Source organism: Syngnathus leptorhynchus, chromosome 12 (genome assembly GCF_054491065.1).
Source record: "Syngnathus leptorhynchus isolate UIUO chromosome 12, UIUO_Slep, whole genome shotgun sequence".
NCBI classification, from domain to species: Eukaryota; Metazoa; Chordata; class Actinopteri; order Syngnathiformes; family Syngnathidae; genus Syngnathus; species Syngnathus leptorhynchus.
The window spans coordinates 5,040,793-5,059,393 of NC_141206.1; the positions used below are offsets into that span (position 1 = coordinate 5,040,793).

Consider the following 18,601-nt stretch of genomic DNA (forward strand, 5'->3'; position numbering starts at 1 on the left):
TTCTAAAAAGTACATCCTATACACAACACCTACAGGAAAACAAAATAAACTGTTAGATAAAGTGAATTAACATCAAGGCACAGCCTATTCTCTGCTTCGGGACACACCAAACAGACTTTTTGATTAAAACTTTCAATCATTAAAGACTCCCTCATCTTATTAGCCTGAATAATTGATTTAATTTGTCTCGCAACAACTCCCGCTCTCACCTCTACTTAGTTAATGAATTAATTGATTGAGCACCTGTGCGTGCGTCCGTGCGTCCATGCGTGCGTCCGTGCGTGCGTGCGTGCGTCCGTGCGTCCGTGCGTGCTAGTGCTGCAAGAAACGAGAAAGCACTCAAAACCTTGAAGTTGTATCCCATTTTAATGTCTTGGATGTTTGTTTTTTAAATGAAGATATTTGACAGTTTTGGGAGTTTTGTTTTGTTTTTGGTATTTCTGTTTGTTTGTGTTCGACAGTTCAATAAAAATTTAATTAAAGTGGAAAAAAAAAGGGAAGTACAATATTCAAAGATCCAATGAGAAGTCACCAGTTTCGCAACATTCAACCTATCAGAGCCTATAAATGAAACTTCAATTTGTAACGTAAACTGCACATGTTCATTTGAAGACGCGGTTGCGTGTATTTGCACTCTTTTGCGTCTTAACCAAAAGGTAGGATGACTTTATTATAATTGTTTGCCGTGCAGTTTCGAAATATTGTTTTGTTAGTCTTTTACTCGCTCGGTGCAGAGCATCCTTAAAGCTACTAAATGACATTTTGGAATCGTAAGGGACCCTGCGATGTAGGGTGACCGGACGTTCTCTTTTTCCCGGATATGTCCTACTTTTGATCAAGATCTCAAAAGTAGGACATTTCCGGGAAAAAAGAGGACGTCTGGTCACCGTAACTTAAGTAGAAGTACATAAAGTGTCCTAAAAAATAATAATAATAAGACCTCACTAAAGATTCCAAAGGACTGAATCTAAAATGTATTTAAGTACAGTAAAAAGCTATCAGGAAAAAAATACATTCTCAAAGTATATAGACTCATGAAAAATATTATCATCTTAATATATTGCTGCCCACTGCTTTTTCTCTCACAATTTACTGCAGGTGAATCACTATGGAGTCCCAATTTTCCTACTTGAGACGTCGGGACAGCAGTGTGGACATGCTGAGGATCAAAATATCCCGCAGGATCAGTCAGAACCAGAAGAAGAATCGAGAGCGGGCAATGGATGCGCGAAGACGGCTGGACAATCTTCAGGAACAGGAATCTAATTCGAATGCCGCTTCTGTGTCAATGACGTCAACAATGAAAAACCGAACAAATGTTCAGAAAAAGTCTGCAAAAGGTTTTTCCTTCCACTTCAGTCTCACACACACGCATTCATGCATGCATGCATGTGCATTTTGAGCCCAGTTATTGCTAAACTGCTTCATCTGAAATCATGTTTATCTTCAGACAAGGCCGCAGAAGAGAAACTGAAACAGCTTGCACGCTGGAAGGAAAGAAAAGCACTTGAGAAAGAGAAGCAAAAGCGAGAGCGGGAACAAAAAGAGGTGTTTAAGACTGGCCTCTATCATCCCAAAGACACTGTTTTCTCTTTGATTCCAAAATTGGTGGCTTCAACCAAAGCAAAAGAGGTAAGCAACAGCTGACCATACTAATGTGGTCCTCAAACATTTCATCACCTGCAATTGGAATGATGATAAACACTTTGGATGGATCTTGTAATAATTTCATTACAGACCACAACAAACACGGCTGTGTCACAGAACAGCAGAGTCACCCGTTCAATGACACAACAGCAACAGCAGCAATCGCAGAAGGTTCCACTTTATCTCATTTCAAATTTTTGAAATGCTTGGATTAGTTATAGCTAAGACGTTGCCGGCTTTTGTTTTGCCTCCCTCTTTGCAGCCGTCAAAGACGCCCAGTTCAAATATGGCATCAAAGAAAGGTACATTGAATTTTCCTTTAATAGGGAAATGATAACGGAAAATACTTTTTATTTCTTTACTAGTAGTTGATTCAAGATCTGGGAAAAAAAAAAAAAAGTCTTTTTAATGACTGCTAAATTTGTACTCTTCTTTTCAGATCCAACTGCTGCTCAAAGACCAACCAAGGGAATTCCTGTCATCACGGCGGGTAAAAAAAACGAAGTTCGTGCAGGTAAGAAGCTCATCGTCAAAGATGTATTATGTCCCCCCCCCACCTCATGTTGTTTTCCTATTTGCATTGGCTGTTACACAAGGACCCTGTACCAGGGCAGCCAACAAGGCTGTTATAGCAGCTCCTGCAGCAAAAAAACAACCCAAGGACACCATTCCAGGTATGAATTATTTTTTAATTATTAAAAACAAACAAAGACTTCAATATAATCTAATATTTTTACTTAGATCAGGGAAATGCAAAGAAAGTAGCCGTTGTTCTCCCTTCGCCCCGATCCTCTGCAAACCAAGAGAACTGCACAGGTACGAAATAATGGACTTTAACACTGACTATTGCTCGTTTGGTCTCCTGATCAAATGAGAATAATCAGACACTTTTTTTTTTTTTTTTTTGGTAGGCAAGCTGGATATCCATCCTCTTGTGTCGCAGGTAAGCATTTGAGACCCATCCTTCTTTATTAGTATTATTATTATTATTAGTTTTAATGTCTCTATCGGTTCTTTCTGTCATGTGGAGCAGCCAGAGTCAAATGTGGTGGACCATCTGGAGTCTGAGGACGAACCTCACGAGGGCGAGACGCGTAGTTCTGAGGAGAATCCCGTGGCGGACAGCGGGCCGTCCTCGTTCGCTCCTGAGGGCTTTGTGTTCCAAGCTCCTGCCGGCTTGGAAACCTTCACTTTTCTCACGCTCCCTCTTTCCTCGGCAAATGGGGTTTTTTGTACCGAGGCCGATGCCGCAGTACTTGATACGCTCACGCGTCAACCTCGCCGACACCAAAGGATCTTCATCACGCACACAGCCACCACAGGTTCGAACGTTGACCTTTCTTTGAATTAACACAAGCTGAGGGTTTCTTAATCATTACTTTATATTTTGGTGCATATTTTATAGGGGGAGATGGCTCAGGAGACACTGCTACTTTTTACACTGATCATGGGCGGAAAGATACACCAATCGACATGCCCCAATGACCTCATTTACTTCACACCACGACTGTAATATATTTATCAAATGTCCTTTGTAATTCTGTTTGAGAACAACAACAAAATAATTTTAAATTTGTAACTTGTTTGATTTAACATAAATAAAGTTGTAATAGAAAGGGTCAAGTCTTTATGAGAAATTCACAATTAGAGTAACGGCGCCATCTAGCGTGCTCTACATTCTACACTTGTTTTCTTCATGTCAAGGTAAATGTAATGGGTGATGATCACGACACTGTTTGTTCTTCAAATTTTGCACTTGCCCTTAAATCCCCAAAGGCAAAACTATCAGTTTTCTGTGTATATATATATATATATATATATGGAAATTATGCGCATTTGTTTGTCTGTGCGTCCGTTTGTGATACTGGCCCTTTAAATGCGCAGTGCCGTCAACCCTTTTGTCGTGCCACATTTTGCGACATCAGATGATTTCCGGCAGCTTTATCTCCGCCGGCGACAGCATCATCTGGCTTGTAGCATGTAAGTACGCTCGATATGTAAGTAAGTATGCTTAGTATGTTATAACTATGCTCACTGGATAGAATGAAACGCCTGAAAATGACATTATTATTCTGCAAGGTGGTTAAATAACAATTTAGGCACTGCTTTCCACAAACATTAGAGCAGGCTAGCATTTTGCTAACACAGGTGTCATACGCATTTGCTTTCCAAGTGGAGATGAGCTCTTGTCTGACATACAGCCACGCGGTAAGTAGTAAAGTTGTAATTACGGTAAATGCTTGAGGAAAACACTACTTTTGCACAAATACAAAATAAGCAATTTAATAATTTGCTAGTGGTAGCTTCTTGCAAGGTAAGCAAGCTGAGCTACGGTGAGTTTTGTGAAAAGCGGATTGTGTTTGCTAATTGATACTTGACTCACAGTATTGTGTCATAATACCAAACCACTGATAGATCAGTTTTATTTTGGGGGACCCCAGAATTATTATTGTTCACAACGCTGTTAATTTTGGGGGCACAAATCGCAGCACACAGGTATTTATGTCGTTTTTTTTCAATTGTGACGTATTAGTGACAGAAGTCTGGCTCACTAACGCATTTTCATAAAAAAGGCACATCAAACTGTTTCTGTACCAACAATTAAAAAAAAAACATCAAATTAATTCATGACCGCAGTAATACTTAACTATAATCATGACTGCCTAACACATTTTTTTTGTCAATGTCAGATTTTTTTGCAGGAAATTACCCTCGAGTACAATGCAGATGTTTCAAAAATATCAGTCATCTAAGGTGATTTTTGTGTTTTTAGTCTGTGGATTCTGCTTAAAAGAAGACCATCAGCCACCACATGATGCAAAGAGCAGCAGCTAGCACGACAGACTACACGTCGTCCAACCGGGGGCTCCTGTAGCCCACCCATGCCTGTGATCCCCATCCCTCGGCGGGTGCGCAGCTTTCATGGCCCCCACACCACCTGCATGCACTCGGCATGCGGCCCGGCGCACACCACCAAGCTGGTGCGCAGCAAGTATAACAACTTTGAGCTTTACGTGCGCTCGCGCTGCATCTCCAGCTTCCTGCGCTTCCTGCTCTACTTCGGCTGCAGCCTGCTCACCTCTCTCCTGTGGGTGGCGCTGTCGGCGTTATTCATCGCGCAGTATATAGGCGTGCGCGTCCTCCTGCGCCTGCAATACAAGCTGTCCGTCATCCTCTTCCTGCTTGGCCATCGGCGCCTGGACTTTGCCGCCGTCAATGACCTGATTATTTACAGCATGCAGATCACTATGTTCATGGTGGGCGGGCTGGGATGGTGCTTCATGGTGTTTGTAGACATGTAGCTGGGATTAAGGTGAGGTAGCAAAAACTTGCAAGAGACCAGAAATTAACCAATTAGGTTCTTTTGGAAACAGATGTGAATTTTCAGCATCACAAAGCTCTGTGATTTTCATGTGTTTAAAAAGTACCAATTTTGTCACTTTAACGTGTTTGTGGTTACATGTTTCGGGGATTTAAAAAAAAAAAAAAAAAAAAAAAGTTAATTGTTTGGTGGGCCGCTCCAATGCTCCCAAGTGCCGTACGTAGGCAATAGACTTTAAGTTGTCCACTCGTGCACCCATTGAATGTCAAGCGATTTTATCTGAATTAAAATAATTCTGTACTACTGGAATAAAAAGTTCCAAGTGTCTTACATTTGTGTATTACAGCGAATGTGTGAATTCAGAGCATCAAAAATGTTTTGCTGATGACCAGAGATCTTACAGCGGTATAGAATCTTCCTAAATCAAAATTAAATATGGTGCGCTGTCATTTGCCGCAGTACTGGTAAAGCATCACTAGGTGGCAGTATCGGTCTTTCAATGGAGTAAATTGGGTATTTTTGCAAGTTCGCTTTCATACTGAACTCATGTTTACTCCGTATGACTGTTTAAATGTGACTAAACACTGCGTAAATGGGATAGCAACCGAATTGAAGTAATCATATCCTTTGTTGTGAATACATTTTATAACACATCGTCTACTTCCATGCTTATGTAGTTAAAGGTAATTATGCAATATGTGCACGTATGTGTGTGTATATATTTACATGTACCCAAAGGCTGTCTTTGTGCAGACGATCGTAAAGCATGTGGATGATGTGTCATCATGTGACGCCATGAGAGCAATTAGCCAAAGGCACAGAAAGCAGTGCCACATTAAGATATGTCTATAAAATGATCATTTATAGGCAGTTGAGTGCAGAAATCTGAAATTATGTTGAAGCATGGAAAATGAATATTTCCAAATCCATCTTTAAGGTCGCACTGATCACCTCAGTGCAAAGGTTTTGACCTACCTTTTTTTTTTTTTTCCTAATGTTGAACGGTCAACTTTTACATGAATACATTTAATACTTTAATAATAGTAATACTTTACTCTTAATTCTATCAGCACCTATATCATGCACTAAATTCAGTTTCTAACGTGTCCTCTATTTCAATGTTAAACAACAAAGCTACTGTTGATCAGTGGCATTTGCACAGTTATGTACCTATGACATTCTACTTCTTTATTCTGTGTTTAATAAATGTTCCAATGACGGATGAGGGAAAAAGGCCGACGTGTCTGGTGAATGGCTCCACAGTGCAGCTGTGTCATAGGAGAGACTTCAAATGGAGATGTGCTTGCGGCTGGACCGTTCTGTCCACTGCTCTTCGCATGTCACCGTTATGATGCAAAAATTTGCCATGAAGATGGTGTGAAAGAAGCTTCTCTCTCACACACACACATATGCAGACTCACTCACGCAACTCACACACATTCACACACACTTGACAACTATGGTTCTTGCCAAGCATAACAATGGCAATGGCTGCATCCCAATCACCTTATATAGCCTTCAAGGTGGGTGCCTTTTAAAGGTAAAGTGAACTCGTAAAAATTCTTTGTCGTGTTTAATGGATATATTTGGTACCGAAACAAGGACAAGGAGTTTTCCATTGAAACTAAAAATAAGATCAGCAAAGCTCAGCATACATACAGTGTGACGTTTGCAAGTTCATTTATTTTGCTTATCTTGGTGTCTGTGTTGAAGTTGAAGATTTATATTCAGACAAAAGTTGTGCTTTGGTGCCATTTTACATCATCTTGACAGGGGGGCGTCAGTCTCTCATAGATTTGCGTTTTGTGGCAGGGCTCAGTTTCTTTTTCTGTTGCAGATTTTATTATGTGTGCCGTATGTATTGGCTGTAGACTGTACATGAACTCAGAAGCTGGTGATCATGAAGTCATGGCACATGCATTTTCATTTCTTCTTTTTTCCAAAAAGAGAAGCTGACCTCTCAGAATGCCTCATTCCCATGCCGTGTCATACATTTCACTTTTCTTTTTTTTTTTTGTCATGTCACCACTTGCACAGGGAAGCTACATAAAAGGTTGGTTAATATAGCCCACTGGTTTATGAAAGTTCAAAAATACCATTATGAAATATATATCAATAAATCATAAGCCATTAAAAAAAATCAACAAATGATAATAAACGATTGATGTGCTTATTCCATCATACAATTTGGAGAGACAGAGACAAACTTTGCTCCTGGCTGCAGTGAGCCATATCACCACCAGGAGACGCTGCCGGTTTTGCCAAGAGGAAAAATAAAATAAAGACGCATGCGCATAGACTCGTCCGTAGCTGTCATCTGAGGACACGTGAGGTGACTACACATGTTCACGTTGTTCTCGCGCTCAAGGAACCCCTGTGCAGTGTCATTTCTTCGCCTTTTCACAAAAGCACCACGACACACTTGGGCCCCAACGAAAGGCCGCTTTTGCCATTGTCAGTGACTAGGTTGACAAGTGAAGTCAAGTCAAGTGAAGTGAAGGGGGTGGAGGAGGAGGGGTGGGTGGTTCACCGGCTTCTTGTAAAGCTCCGGAGTGCACCGAGTTCATGTGTCCGTAAAAGGCGGACGGACGAAGACACCTCTCCCGTCGCTTTAGCAAGCTTCCGCATACACCAATTCACCCCCTTAACCAACTCTCCACAAACAAGATGTCTGCGTCTTTAAAGCGAAGCGCCGTTAGTCAAACGGGCCATGATGTCAGGCTGCCCCGTCAACTGCTCGCGTGAGCTGAGTTCCACTTCCTGCGCAGGCGGCCAGGCATCGGGCACTCGGAAGGCGAGCGTGGCCGAGGGAGGTGCGCGACGGACGGCCACGAAGGAGCCACAAGAGCCGATAGATAGGACGGAAGCAAGAACTGGCGGGAGCTCCATTTTTCCACCTAACTTCATTGGTCGTCGCTGCCGACTGGCAGTCCATGGACTAGCCACATTTATTTGGGTAAATATATATTTAAATATATTTATTGTGTAGACATATAGATTGCTTTGCGTCTGTGACGCATTGGCTCTATGTCTCATTTGAATGTGCTGACATGACACTGCGGTGCTGCGTTCGAGTTTCAAAAGTCATCTCAAAATGGTTGCCCCGAGTTCTATTAATTTGTTAAAATGTTGTAATACTTTTAACCGTCGGTGACCACCAATGGGAGGAAATGCCTTTTTACAACAAAAAAGACAATTTAAAATCCAAAGTTGCGTCACAGTGAAGTCAAAACAAAACCCAAATCTCCACCCACACTGAAGCGTGGGAGTCCTGCAATGCACAGACGAGCTTCTTTCTCCTTTTCTCCCACTGCAGTGAACACATCATCTCTTTGAATGGTTGCTTTTTGTGTGCCACTGTAACTGTAGAAGAAGTGCATTTGGGGTGAGAAGGATTTAAATGTCACTTATATGTGTGTAGCTGTTCACCTTCCTTGAACCCTGAGGTCACAATTCTTCTACCTTCACTTCTTTATGGAGATTTTTTTGATACATATTATACGCATTGTAAAGTATCAGAATATCAAACTCTGTGTGTTCCCAGACGTTTTCTCAGCAATACTCATTTTGAGTTTTTTTCCCAACCTGCTCATCCTTGTCAGTCAGACTAATGTGAAGTGGTGCGTTTTTTCCAGGTCTAATGTGGTTTTGTACAGTATAGTCACATTACTCTTTACATTTCATTTTCGCATTTGAGACTGCCAGAAAGTAAAGCGCAGCCAAAAATAACAGATCAGACTTCTGCTAAGGCCAAACAAAATCTTAAAGTGCATCAGCAGCTCCTTTTGGAATGTTCCATTTAGTGCACCGTGGAATTAATGGGAAATACTGAAGGAAAATAGTGTAATTCTATGATATTAGCAATTTAATGCAGATCTGTGCAATAATTTGGGGTAATACAAAGAATAAATCATTTGATGCTATTGGGGCAATTGGAAAATCTGAAGGCTTGTGCGAATTCATAACAAAACACCCGCCGTTGTATCAGATTATTTCCAATCTATTGAGCCATCCATTTTCAATGCTGCTTATCCTGTTAAGGGTCTTGCCAGATCTGATGATGCCAACGTCTAGTGTCTGTCTTAGCACCATAATGTAACACAGGAAAAGGTACAAAAAGCAAGAATGTATAACCTTGAGGTTTGTTTCAGTGAAGTCTCGGGGGATCCGCTGGATGTGTGTGACATCACGATTGAATTTTGTTCTACGGTTAACACTGATGCAGTATCTGTACTACCTGCAAATTTGCGACTCGTAGTTTATTTGATGACTGTATTTTCCGGACTATAAATCGCAGGTTTTTTTTTTTTTTACATAGTTTATGGTGCGACTTATACTCAGGAGCGACTTATATGTGAAATTATTAACACATTATTACTTGACCATTAACACATTACTTACTTACTAGTATATCATTTCACATGTTATTTTTACACTAAACTGCATGAGGGCGCTCTAGTTCTGTGGAATAATTGTAACTGCAACTGACGATGAGTCTGACGTCAGCGACGTACAAGAGGAAGTGCCGCATCTACTTCCTGACTCAGTGGAGTTGTTTATGAGTGACACAGATTTCGATGGATTTAATGATTTGGTTCGATACATTTGCTAAAATTAAATGTTGTTGAGAATGCAATAAAAACATGGCGGATAGCGCAGTGTATGCTAAAAATGAAAAATAGCATGGGTAAGATTTACAAAGCATTTTAACCATTTAAGTTTCTGCAGGAATTCTGAGTTGCGGTGCCTGTTTTTTGTATTTTCACTTGGGAGATGACATGAAACGTTATGTAAGTCAGACACAGAGTCGACTTTTATGTTTATGATTAACACACAAGCACATACACGTGAATAAGTTCATGTGCTTTCTTGTCTCCTTTCTTACTAAACCTTTCCTTGCCTTGGCGCTACTCCAGAGGGTCGTGACAGCACTCGGCAGCTGTATTTATGTGCGTGTGTGTGTGCGTGTGATAGCGTGCTAGCTATGTCCTGGGATGCCCTCCCTCCATAGGCCTTGTACTATACAGCATTCCATGAGGGGGCCCAGGGAGAGGAGGAGGAGGGTGGAAAAGTGTGTGTGTGCGTGTGTGCATGCATGCATGTGTGTGTGTGTCAAGAAGAGAACGGCAGCACTTTTCAATCCCATTTGAGGCTTGAAAGCACTGGTTAGAAGCACAGGGGGAAAAAAAACTGCATTGGTCTGCTCGGCAACCCGAAAAAACAGTCCCTTGATTTTGAAGCTATTTATTTTTTTGCAGGTTTTTCCTTATTTGCATTACACTTTTTAAACAAATTTCACAGTGCATTAAATGCGCCTCTATTTTTATTTTTTGTTTCATGTCAGATCAGATCTCACACGACCTGCTATGCAATTATTGTTACAATGGTTGTTTTTTTAAATAATGGCAATGACAAAATATTTTATTGACACTCCTTTTTTCCATGACTACAACATGACGACGATGAGCTCAATATAGCTTTTTGATGACAACATCATGACAAGTTTTCATTACAGAGACCAGACTGAACAGAAATGTTTGTGGGTGTTCTGGCAGAAGTACCACATTATCTTTTATCCTGGCGTTTAAAGGACGGAGTATATAGGATGACATTAAAAAAGAAAAAAAAAATCGACAAAAAAATCGGCCGGTTTTCATTGTTGTAGTTTGTCTGTGTCCCCTGCAATTGTCTGGTGACCAGTTCAGGGTGTAGCCCAGCTTAAGACAAGCTGGGACAGGCTCCATCACCCTCGCGACCCTCGCGAGGATGACCATTTCGGAAGATGAATCAAATTGTGAATTTTCTTCTTCTTTCAAATTTACATCGTCTTGGAAAAACAAATCTTTGCCACCATCTAGTGGCCAAGATTAGAATAGACCTAGACTAGCAAAAGACAAGATTTAGAACACCATAAGTGTTATTAAATGTAGTAAACCAGAATCTGCGACGGAAAGGTATTTTACTGTGTATCCATTTTGGCAGCACATTTTTTAATTAACTTAAAGTGGCTCTTCTTGATTTACGTGTATGTTGACACGCTAACCATTTTCCCTTCCTGAGCCACAGCGCTGACTCACCGTGGATGGCATGCGATACGCGGCAGAGGGCATACGTCACATTCTCATACAATGCTCTTGTATTTCCTTGCCATGTGTGTTTTTGTGTGTGTGTGTGCACGCGTGTGTTAGGACTTGTCGCTGGCTGTGAGTCAACTGCAGTCTTCCCACTTGTCTTTGTTTTCAGTCAGCGATACAGAGTACATTCTAGCTATGAATCTTTCCGCGTACATGTCGGATGGAAATGTTTCCACTGCATACATCTATCTCTTCTTTCCTGCTACCCAGGAGGTTTCTGTAACAATGGCATCTCATTAGATTGCGCAAGTGTACCCAATGAAGCCACCCGAGAGTCTTTTTCATTAGGTTGTTGTTGCTGTCTGTGCGGCCGGGAACGATGCTAATGATTTAAGAGGGAAATTATGTTCAACTACTTTAAATGTATTGCTTTGCTATTTGATGATCTAGGTTGCTATGTTTTTAGAATCTTAGAAGGAATTATCCTCAGAAACCCTTCGCAATGGGATAAGACGCAAATTCCCAATAGGAAGGCTGAAGCCGATTCTCGGACCCTGACCCTCAGAACTCCGAGATTTGTTATCCAGACTCAGTAGAGGCCTGGCTTAAGTGCTTGAGACAAGGCCAACACCTCAAACCAGGCTATCAAAAGTCTTTTTTTTTTATATAAATGTGTGGGGGAAAATGCTTTGACTCCTTTAATTTAAAAATTTGCGACTATAAGATACATTTCCCATGATAGCATTGTCTTGACCTCACTGTAACTGTGCTCAGAGCCTTTCAGAGGTGTTTCAGAGCCACCCAGAGATCATCAAGTAATTTCACGCATACGCCAGGATAATAAAGTTGCTTTTGATTTTCACTCATCAGACACACCAGTCTCAAATTGGCTTTGTCTTTGTTTTGTGCATTTTGAAAAAACGCTTTTAGGCCTCTTGAAAAGTTATCCCGTTTGACTTTTGGCGGTGGGCTCCTCTTAAAAGCATTCCAAGATGGCAGACAGTGAACAGTAAACACAATGTTTAAATGCAAACCTTTTTTTTTATGAAGAAAATGTTGGATAATTCAGCTCACAGTTAAATGTCGTGTGGCGAGAAACTCCGGACAAATGCATTTGCTCAATGCTTGTGCTTTTGCGTGTATGTCTGTGTCAGCTCTCTGCTAAGTGACATGTTTGGCCATTGGCGTGATGCCGAGCTAGTGCGATCACATGGCATAAAATGTCGTGCCTGCGTTTGTGTTGTGCGTTCGTGTGATGCCGCATGTCCGTGCGTTTGTGGGCTGGCTGGGGGAATGAAAGGATGGGGAGGGGAAAAAAACAAAAAAAAAACAGGAGGGGAGTGGAGGAAGTGTGGTGTGGTGAGTGCACGCGCGCATGCGGTTGATTGTTACGAGTATTTTCAGCCTGAATGGGCAGCATGTAGCATGCGTTTAGTCCAAAACAAGTCATGAGATTGTCCTCAAAACGGGATGGAAAATTGGATTTTGCCACTTAATGACACTTGAAAGTCCAACAAATGTGCCTTTTAATTTGAAGCGCATTAAAAAAAAGAAATTATCAATTTTCTATCGTCTAATTTTGTTGTCTTGTGACCCCCTCCTAAATCTTTGTCATGCCGTGCATGTTATACATAAAATGTCTATCTAAATGTTTATACAACGCTGCTGCGAGCAGAGGCAATTAAGTGAATAATTGACAGTCCTCAATAAACTTTGGAACATAATCACTGAAATGATAACATAACATTTTGGAGAAATAACTCAAATTTAGACTCTGGTGTCTATCTTGATTTTTGAATTAAGTTTTGAGTACTAGTTTGAACCCCCCCCCCCCCCCATGTGTTTGCACACCTTATCCATACTATCAATGCCATCATTATACATCAAAGATTCATGTTCGATGAGTAACTTAAGATCTAGCGACCTCTCGTCATCTATCTTGTCTACGTATTGTCTCGCTAGCCCCAGCAGCACACTCGTCTGACTCGGCACATTTCTTTGCATCTTTTCAGCTGCAGCGAGACGACTCGCAGTCAAAGTAAGACCTATCATTTGGTGCGAGATGCCCTCAGATGCGTACAAAGGCAAGGAAATAAAAAAAAGAAAACTCCCAAGTCTCCAAGACATCAAATAGGCAAGTATTTTAGCTTTTGCGTGAATGGCATATTTTCTCGCAGCCCACCTCCATTTTGTGGGCTCTTGTGCTGCACACCGTGCATAATTAAATTACTGATAACTTCAAGCCTCACTCAAGGCTTGTGCTGGTAAACAGAGCCTGCAAATTAGCGTGGAAAGTAATAAGCGCGGGAGGCTAATTGACAAAGACGCTGCCTATATACTGTATGTGCTTCTGCTTGGTAGCCCCGCGGAGAGGGTCTGGAAATCTATAGGCAGATTGTCATCATTTCTACAGCCTACTTTGTCATTCATGATTGAGTCGAGAAAGTCTAGAGATGGACGACTTCTTCCCTTCGCGTTCTTTCTATGAAATAAATAGACCAATTGAAACAAAACTCAACCAGTGCAGTTAGGAACTCGAAAACATCCCAGTGTGTTAAATCCGATTTGATCGTTACGTTTTAACCATATTTGCTTTGTCGGAGCCTCGCTTCCTGTTTTGTATTGTATGTCGCAAACTCAAGACACTCTTTTGGAGCACTCAAAACCCGTGATTTTGTATTTATGCTCAAGTTCCTAAGGGCCCAGTCATAATTTGCAGCAGTTATTTGAGTTAATGGAAGCCTCAGGACACTTGAGCATAGAATGTGGGTTTAATTTTTTTCCCCCTTCTTTTCTTCTTTGTTTAAGATGAAAGATTTTGTATTGTATGATTGTGAATACTCAACAGGCCATGTCTGAAGATATCGCTTTCTCAAGGTTCTCCTGTCCTGTTCATGCTAATCTTATTTCCATGTGGCCTTTTGATCTGCAAAGACAGACTGTCTTGTTTTGTTTTTTCATTTTTATTTTCATACTTTTCCTAAACACTTTTGAAAGGCCTATGTAAGTGTAGCAAGGTAAGTTTTTGTTTCTTCCTTGGTCCATGCATCAATCACTCATTCACAACTGCAGTTTTTGCGTAATCCTTTCAAGTTGCATGCAAACCACTTCGACCAAGAGACAAGCTTACAAAACTCCCGAAATATACCCATGATTAACCATGACTTTTTTTTTTTTTAATACAAGATGGTTCTAAATCACTCTCAAAAAGCTTGTCAGAATTTTGTGCAGTATTGCTTTGGACTGAGGTGTCTGTCAACTCTACGGCCGGACGGTAGGTTTGTGTTAGTTTTAGACTGCAAAACATTCAGATAACTCAGCAGAAGTTCTGCTTGTTAAGAGCAACAAGGCGGCGAGGGGGGAGGTAGCGGTGTTAGCCATGCTAAGAAAGTGGCCTATTTTGACTGCTTGATTAAGTCTGACCGGTACAAACAAGCAGTGTTTACCCAGGTCATTTGGGGCTCTTTGCCATGCACGCAGGTTATCCAAGGTGACATGTCATCTGAGCACATGTACACCCGGGCTTAGTTCACAGTAATGTGTGTGCGTGTGTGCAAGTGGGCGGACATTAAGGGAGAGTGTGCGCTGAAAATAAGTGTGCATATCTTAACACTCAAACCCATTGTGTGTTTTTTAGCGTCATGAGATTTTTTTTTTTTCTTCAATTCACCTACCGCAACACGCCGTGATTTTTATTTTTTTATCCAACCAATCAAAGGTGAGGACTGTAAATGTCTGTGTAACTGCGTGTACGGGTGGGTGACACACTAGACAGTAGGGCAGTGATGCTGAAAGAGGTGTCCTCATTTGGTGTACTCTGGTGGCCGCTGACATGTCACGCATATGTGTCAGCTCTGAAACGCCACCATGATGTCAGTATTAGCTCTGCTGAGCAAAAACATTGAAAGCATTTGAATAGAGAGAGAATAATTCTATTTCGAAACGATGGCCAAGCGCATGATTTTCAATTCTTGCTTGAATTGTGCTAATAACTGTGGTTTGACATACGAGGCTGGTGGGACTTCACCATCTTGGGGGGGGGGGGGGTGTTTGATATTCAGACATCCACAGAGCAAAAGTCAAAGCAAGAGTTTGGCGGGTTAAAAAAAAAATACAAGCAAATACGTATGTTCATATGCAATGCACATGTAACACACAGCATGTGATAGCACAGCAAGAGTCACGCAATAAATCCGTTACACCACCATCCGCTCATAGCCGCCTTGTGACATCGCCTGTGTCCAAAACACAACACAGGGCTGTACATTTTTTCCACCGGCCTTAGGGTCTTAATTTCATGCAGGCATGAGCCAGCAGATGATGGATTTGATGGGCTGAACTAATAAAAATACCAGACTTTGAAAATTTTCCTCGCTGTGAAAGGACGAAGAAGAAATTGGTCGTTTGAGGACAACGTGACTGTGGAATGGCCAACCTGCTACACTTGAGCAAAATACTTTTACTTCACATGCTTTGGGGTCATTCTTTAGCTTAGTTAGCTTCTATCGAGTTTGAAGTTGTTTTGTTCACTAAAATTAGCGTGATGAAAAAAATGATTGTGAATAATTTCACCTTTTTTGCTGGTAAAAAATCTAGATATATATTTGTATTAGGATGGAGTAAAGACTTAGCTCGCTATTTGACCGGAACCAACGAATGTCAAAAGTTTACTACAAAATAACAACAGTAGTGTTGAAAGTACCGATGTTAACGTCAAGCAAGTGAGTGCCCCCCCCCCCTCTCGAAGCTGGTCTCATTTTCTTGGGTGGGTATTGAGGTTTGTTTTGCTGTTGTGTGACTCCACTTCTCTCGGGAAGATGTTCTTGATAGTCACGGTTTCTCAAATGTGCTAAGGCGAAGATTGTATGTTTGTTTTTATTTTTTATTTTACTCTTGATAATTGGCTACACTTGTTTGGCTAGATGATTCATTTTAGCTGGTTATTACCAATGAAAAAAGTCCAAAAGTTGTGCGCGTTTGGCAACCGATCATTGCACGTCGACTGTGTGAGTGAGGCATGACCTTGATTTTTAGGACAGCGGCGGCCTGCGGAGTGTCACTGGCTGTCGCATGCTTTGCGACAATTCAATTAGATTTCACAGGACGTCTCCATCTTTTGACGCGCACCATGTATTTCTTCCGAACATGATTCGATTTTCGCAGAGCATGAGATGCTGAGAGAAAATGCTGCCAATCGGCGTGAAATGAAGTTGACCAGTTCTGATTTGTGATTTATAGAAGAGACAAAGCACGGGTTGGACTTTAGATCATATTTTGTTCAGTAGAAGAGATATTGAGGTCCAGATGGAAGTGACGCACGAGATTTTGAGGTCGTGAACGGTGTGCATTGAACTCGAATGCAATAAAACGCTGTCACATGACACATAGAAGGCTCACTCAGTTTGTAGCCTTTTGTTTTGCTTCATAAATGTTTCATACAAATATTTACCACGGGCAACTCAGTGAAAAAGTGGCTCGCACATAAGCTTCAATATTTCTATGTAGAGTTTGCCTATTCTCACTGCGATTGTGTCAACAAAAGCACTTTTGATTTCATTGCGGTCTTATTTTTTCTCCGTAGCTTCTAAGTAATTGAGAATTAATTCAACACAGTCGAAATAATTATTCAACGATCACTAATCAATTATTGCCATCTGTCGTTACAATCATAGTTGCTTTTCCACTCAGTTTTAATGAATTTCCTGAGTTGTTGTTGATGTTTTATTCATTATGTATAGTTTTAAGCAAGTCATTATGATCTGTAGTAGAGAAGTTTCAATTGCAAAAAAAAACTTGAATATGTGCTGAATACATGTTTCTTGGTTGTGCCTTAGTATTTAGCCAGTGTTGATTCGTTTCTTCATTTGTTAGCTGGCTGATTTTTGTCACTTTGTGTGTGTTTGTGTGTGTAAGAGCTGGATCTGACCCAACAAAAAAACTGCCAGGTGTTTTTTTATTGGTTTTTTTTTTGGGTGATGATAATTCATATTGTCACGCAGAAACTTATTATGTTGGGCTGCCTGCAAGTTTGTTGCCACGAGATAACGAATGTTGTTGTTGTATTTTTGTTTTGTTTTTCCTGCTGATTCAGTGGCGTGTCAGCACATTTCATGTCATGTCGTCAGTTACCCCTTCAGGTACCCAAAAAACACCGCCATTTTCTTTTTTGCGTGATGTCTAAAAAATGTTGCCAGACTTCAAATCAGCCAATTTTCAAACCGTTAATTCTCCACAATTTATTGCTAGCTGTATTGACTCCATATGATAATCCATGGAAGAGAAAATGGTACTTTACGCAATAAAAGAAAAAGTCTAGTACAGGGGTCACCGACCTTCTGTATTGTATTGGAAAGTGTGTGACCGAGCTGTACAATTATGTGCAATACATCACTAAATATTAGTTAAATCATAACTAGCATGTAGCCCGAATGCTATTGAGTAGCATCAAAGTGACCTTAAAGTGTTTTGCTTCATTTATTTGAAAGGTACAATGATTAATAGACACCAAATTACCAAATAAATCCCAAAACTATTTTTGATCATCAATATTTTGTTTAGGGACCTAGTTTAATTTGAATTTGTCCCAAGCCTTGAAATTTCAACTTCGTTGACAGTAAATAGTCACCCATTTCTGCCGTCTTCCATAAAAGGAAAGTGATAATAGTTGTGTTGAATCAAAATATTTGTGAATATCTGCTTTTTGTTTTTTAAGGAATTAAGGAATTTTACGTTCATTATTTCTTCCCTGGTTAGGTTAATAGTATTCAGTCATTCATTTATTTATTCATTTATTTATGTAAATAGTATGTACCGGAAAGCTAACAAGGACTCAACAGTTTTGAAGGGCAAGTAGCTTTACTTTTTCATAAACAAACACATTTCATACTGTTTTTGGAAATGTTTTTTTGAAAACGTATTGAAATTCCAAGAAGTTGGACATCAACACTGCATAACTGAATGTGATGCATTTCTTTAGAAATGAATTCTAATGTTATATATATTAGCCACGTGGCTTCCCTGCCTGATCGGCTTTCCAGTGTGTGTGAAATAAAAGCTTTCCATTGGAGTGAATGAAGATTGTTTCCAAAGCATATCCATGTATCTTCCCTGCAGGCTTCTCTTTGGCAGCTTCACCTTTCTTTGTCACCCTCCCTCCTCCTCACCCTCCTCCCCTTGTGTCTAATTGTCTTCTCCCCGCAACTGTGATTTTGCAACTTCATACTTGTTCTGTTTGCGTTTGACACACACACAAACACACACGCACACTATCGCTCCTCACTCCTTTTGTTCGTGTATTCGCTCTCACGGCTGTTCAGTTAATTTTTCTATCTCTTGAGCTTGGGACTACGAAGATTTAGAATGGAGGTGCTTTGTGTTTGCGTGCTTCTTGAGGCATTCGATGCGGCTGCTGCTGCAGCTGTTTGTTTGTTTGTTTGTTTGTTTGTTTGTTTGTTTGTTTGTTTGTTTGTTTGTTTGTTTACCTCCCGCAGCCACTCGGAGTCCATTTGCCTTTGCCTCAAGGGAATTGGCCTGTCTCAGGTTTCATTATGGCAGCCAT

The 18,601-nt window shown here is 40.7% G+C and overlaps 3 protein-coding genes across 8 annotated transcripts in view; all 3 read left to right on the top strand.

The window, feature by feature from the left end:
• Positions 1–511: 511 nt before the first annotated feature.
• Positions 512–3,263, top strand: LOC147047935 (uncharacterized). 2 transcript variants are annotated; one of them, XM_085927105.1, is made up of 11 exons: positions 512–656; positions 1,099–1,340; positions 1,451–1,632; positions 1,738–1,818; positions 1,910–1,949; positions 2,087–2,161; positions 2,244–2,321; positions 2,389–2,463; positions 2,559–2,590; positions 2,678–2,969; positions 3,053–3,263. In XM_085927105.1, exons 2-11 carry the CDS (start codon positions 1,109–1,111, stop codon positions 3,130–3,132), a joined length of 1,167 nt encoding a protein of 388 aa, XP_085783231.1. In that variant the 5' UTR covers positions 512–656; positions 1,099–1,108; the 3' UTR covers positions 3,133–3,263. The 2 variants fall into 2 exon arrangements, with proteins under 2 accessions (XP_085783231.1, XP_085783233.1); XM_085927107.1 differs by having other exon boundaries at positions 2,681–2,969.
• Positions 3,264–3,537: 274 nt separating this feature from the next.
• Positions 3,538–5,284, top strand: tmem250 (transmembrane protein 250). 2 transcript variants are annotated; one of them, XM_085926291.1, is made up of 2 exons: positions 3,538–3,627; positions 4,421–5,284. In XM_085926291.1, exon 2 carries the CDS (start codon positions 4,530–4,532, stop codon positions 4,947–4,949), a length of 420 nt encoding a protein of 139 aa, XP_085782417.1. In that variant the 5' UTR covers positions 3,538–3,627; positions 4,421–4,529; the 3' UTR covers positions 4,950–5,284. The 2 variants fall into 2 exon arrangements, with proteins under 2 accessions (XP_085782417.1, XP_085782418.1); XM_085926292.1 differs by lacking the exon at positions 3,538–3,627 and adding an exon at positions 3,638–3,855.
• Positions 5,285–6,388: 1,104 nt separating this feature from the next.
• Positions 6,389–18,601, top strand: part of nacc2 (NACC family member 2) — a 30,939-nt gene continuing 18,726 nt past the window's right edge. The window contains exons 1-3 of one of the 4 annotated variants that reach the window (XM_085925582.1): positions 6,389–6,492; positions 7,738–7,925; positions 13,056–13,177. The gene's annotated coding sequence lies outside the window, so the exon portion shown is untranslated. The other 3 variants (XM_085925581.1, XM_085925585.1, XM_085925583.1) reach the window with 3 other exon arrangements.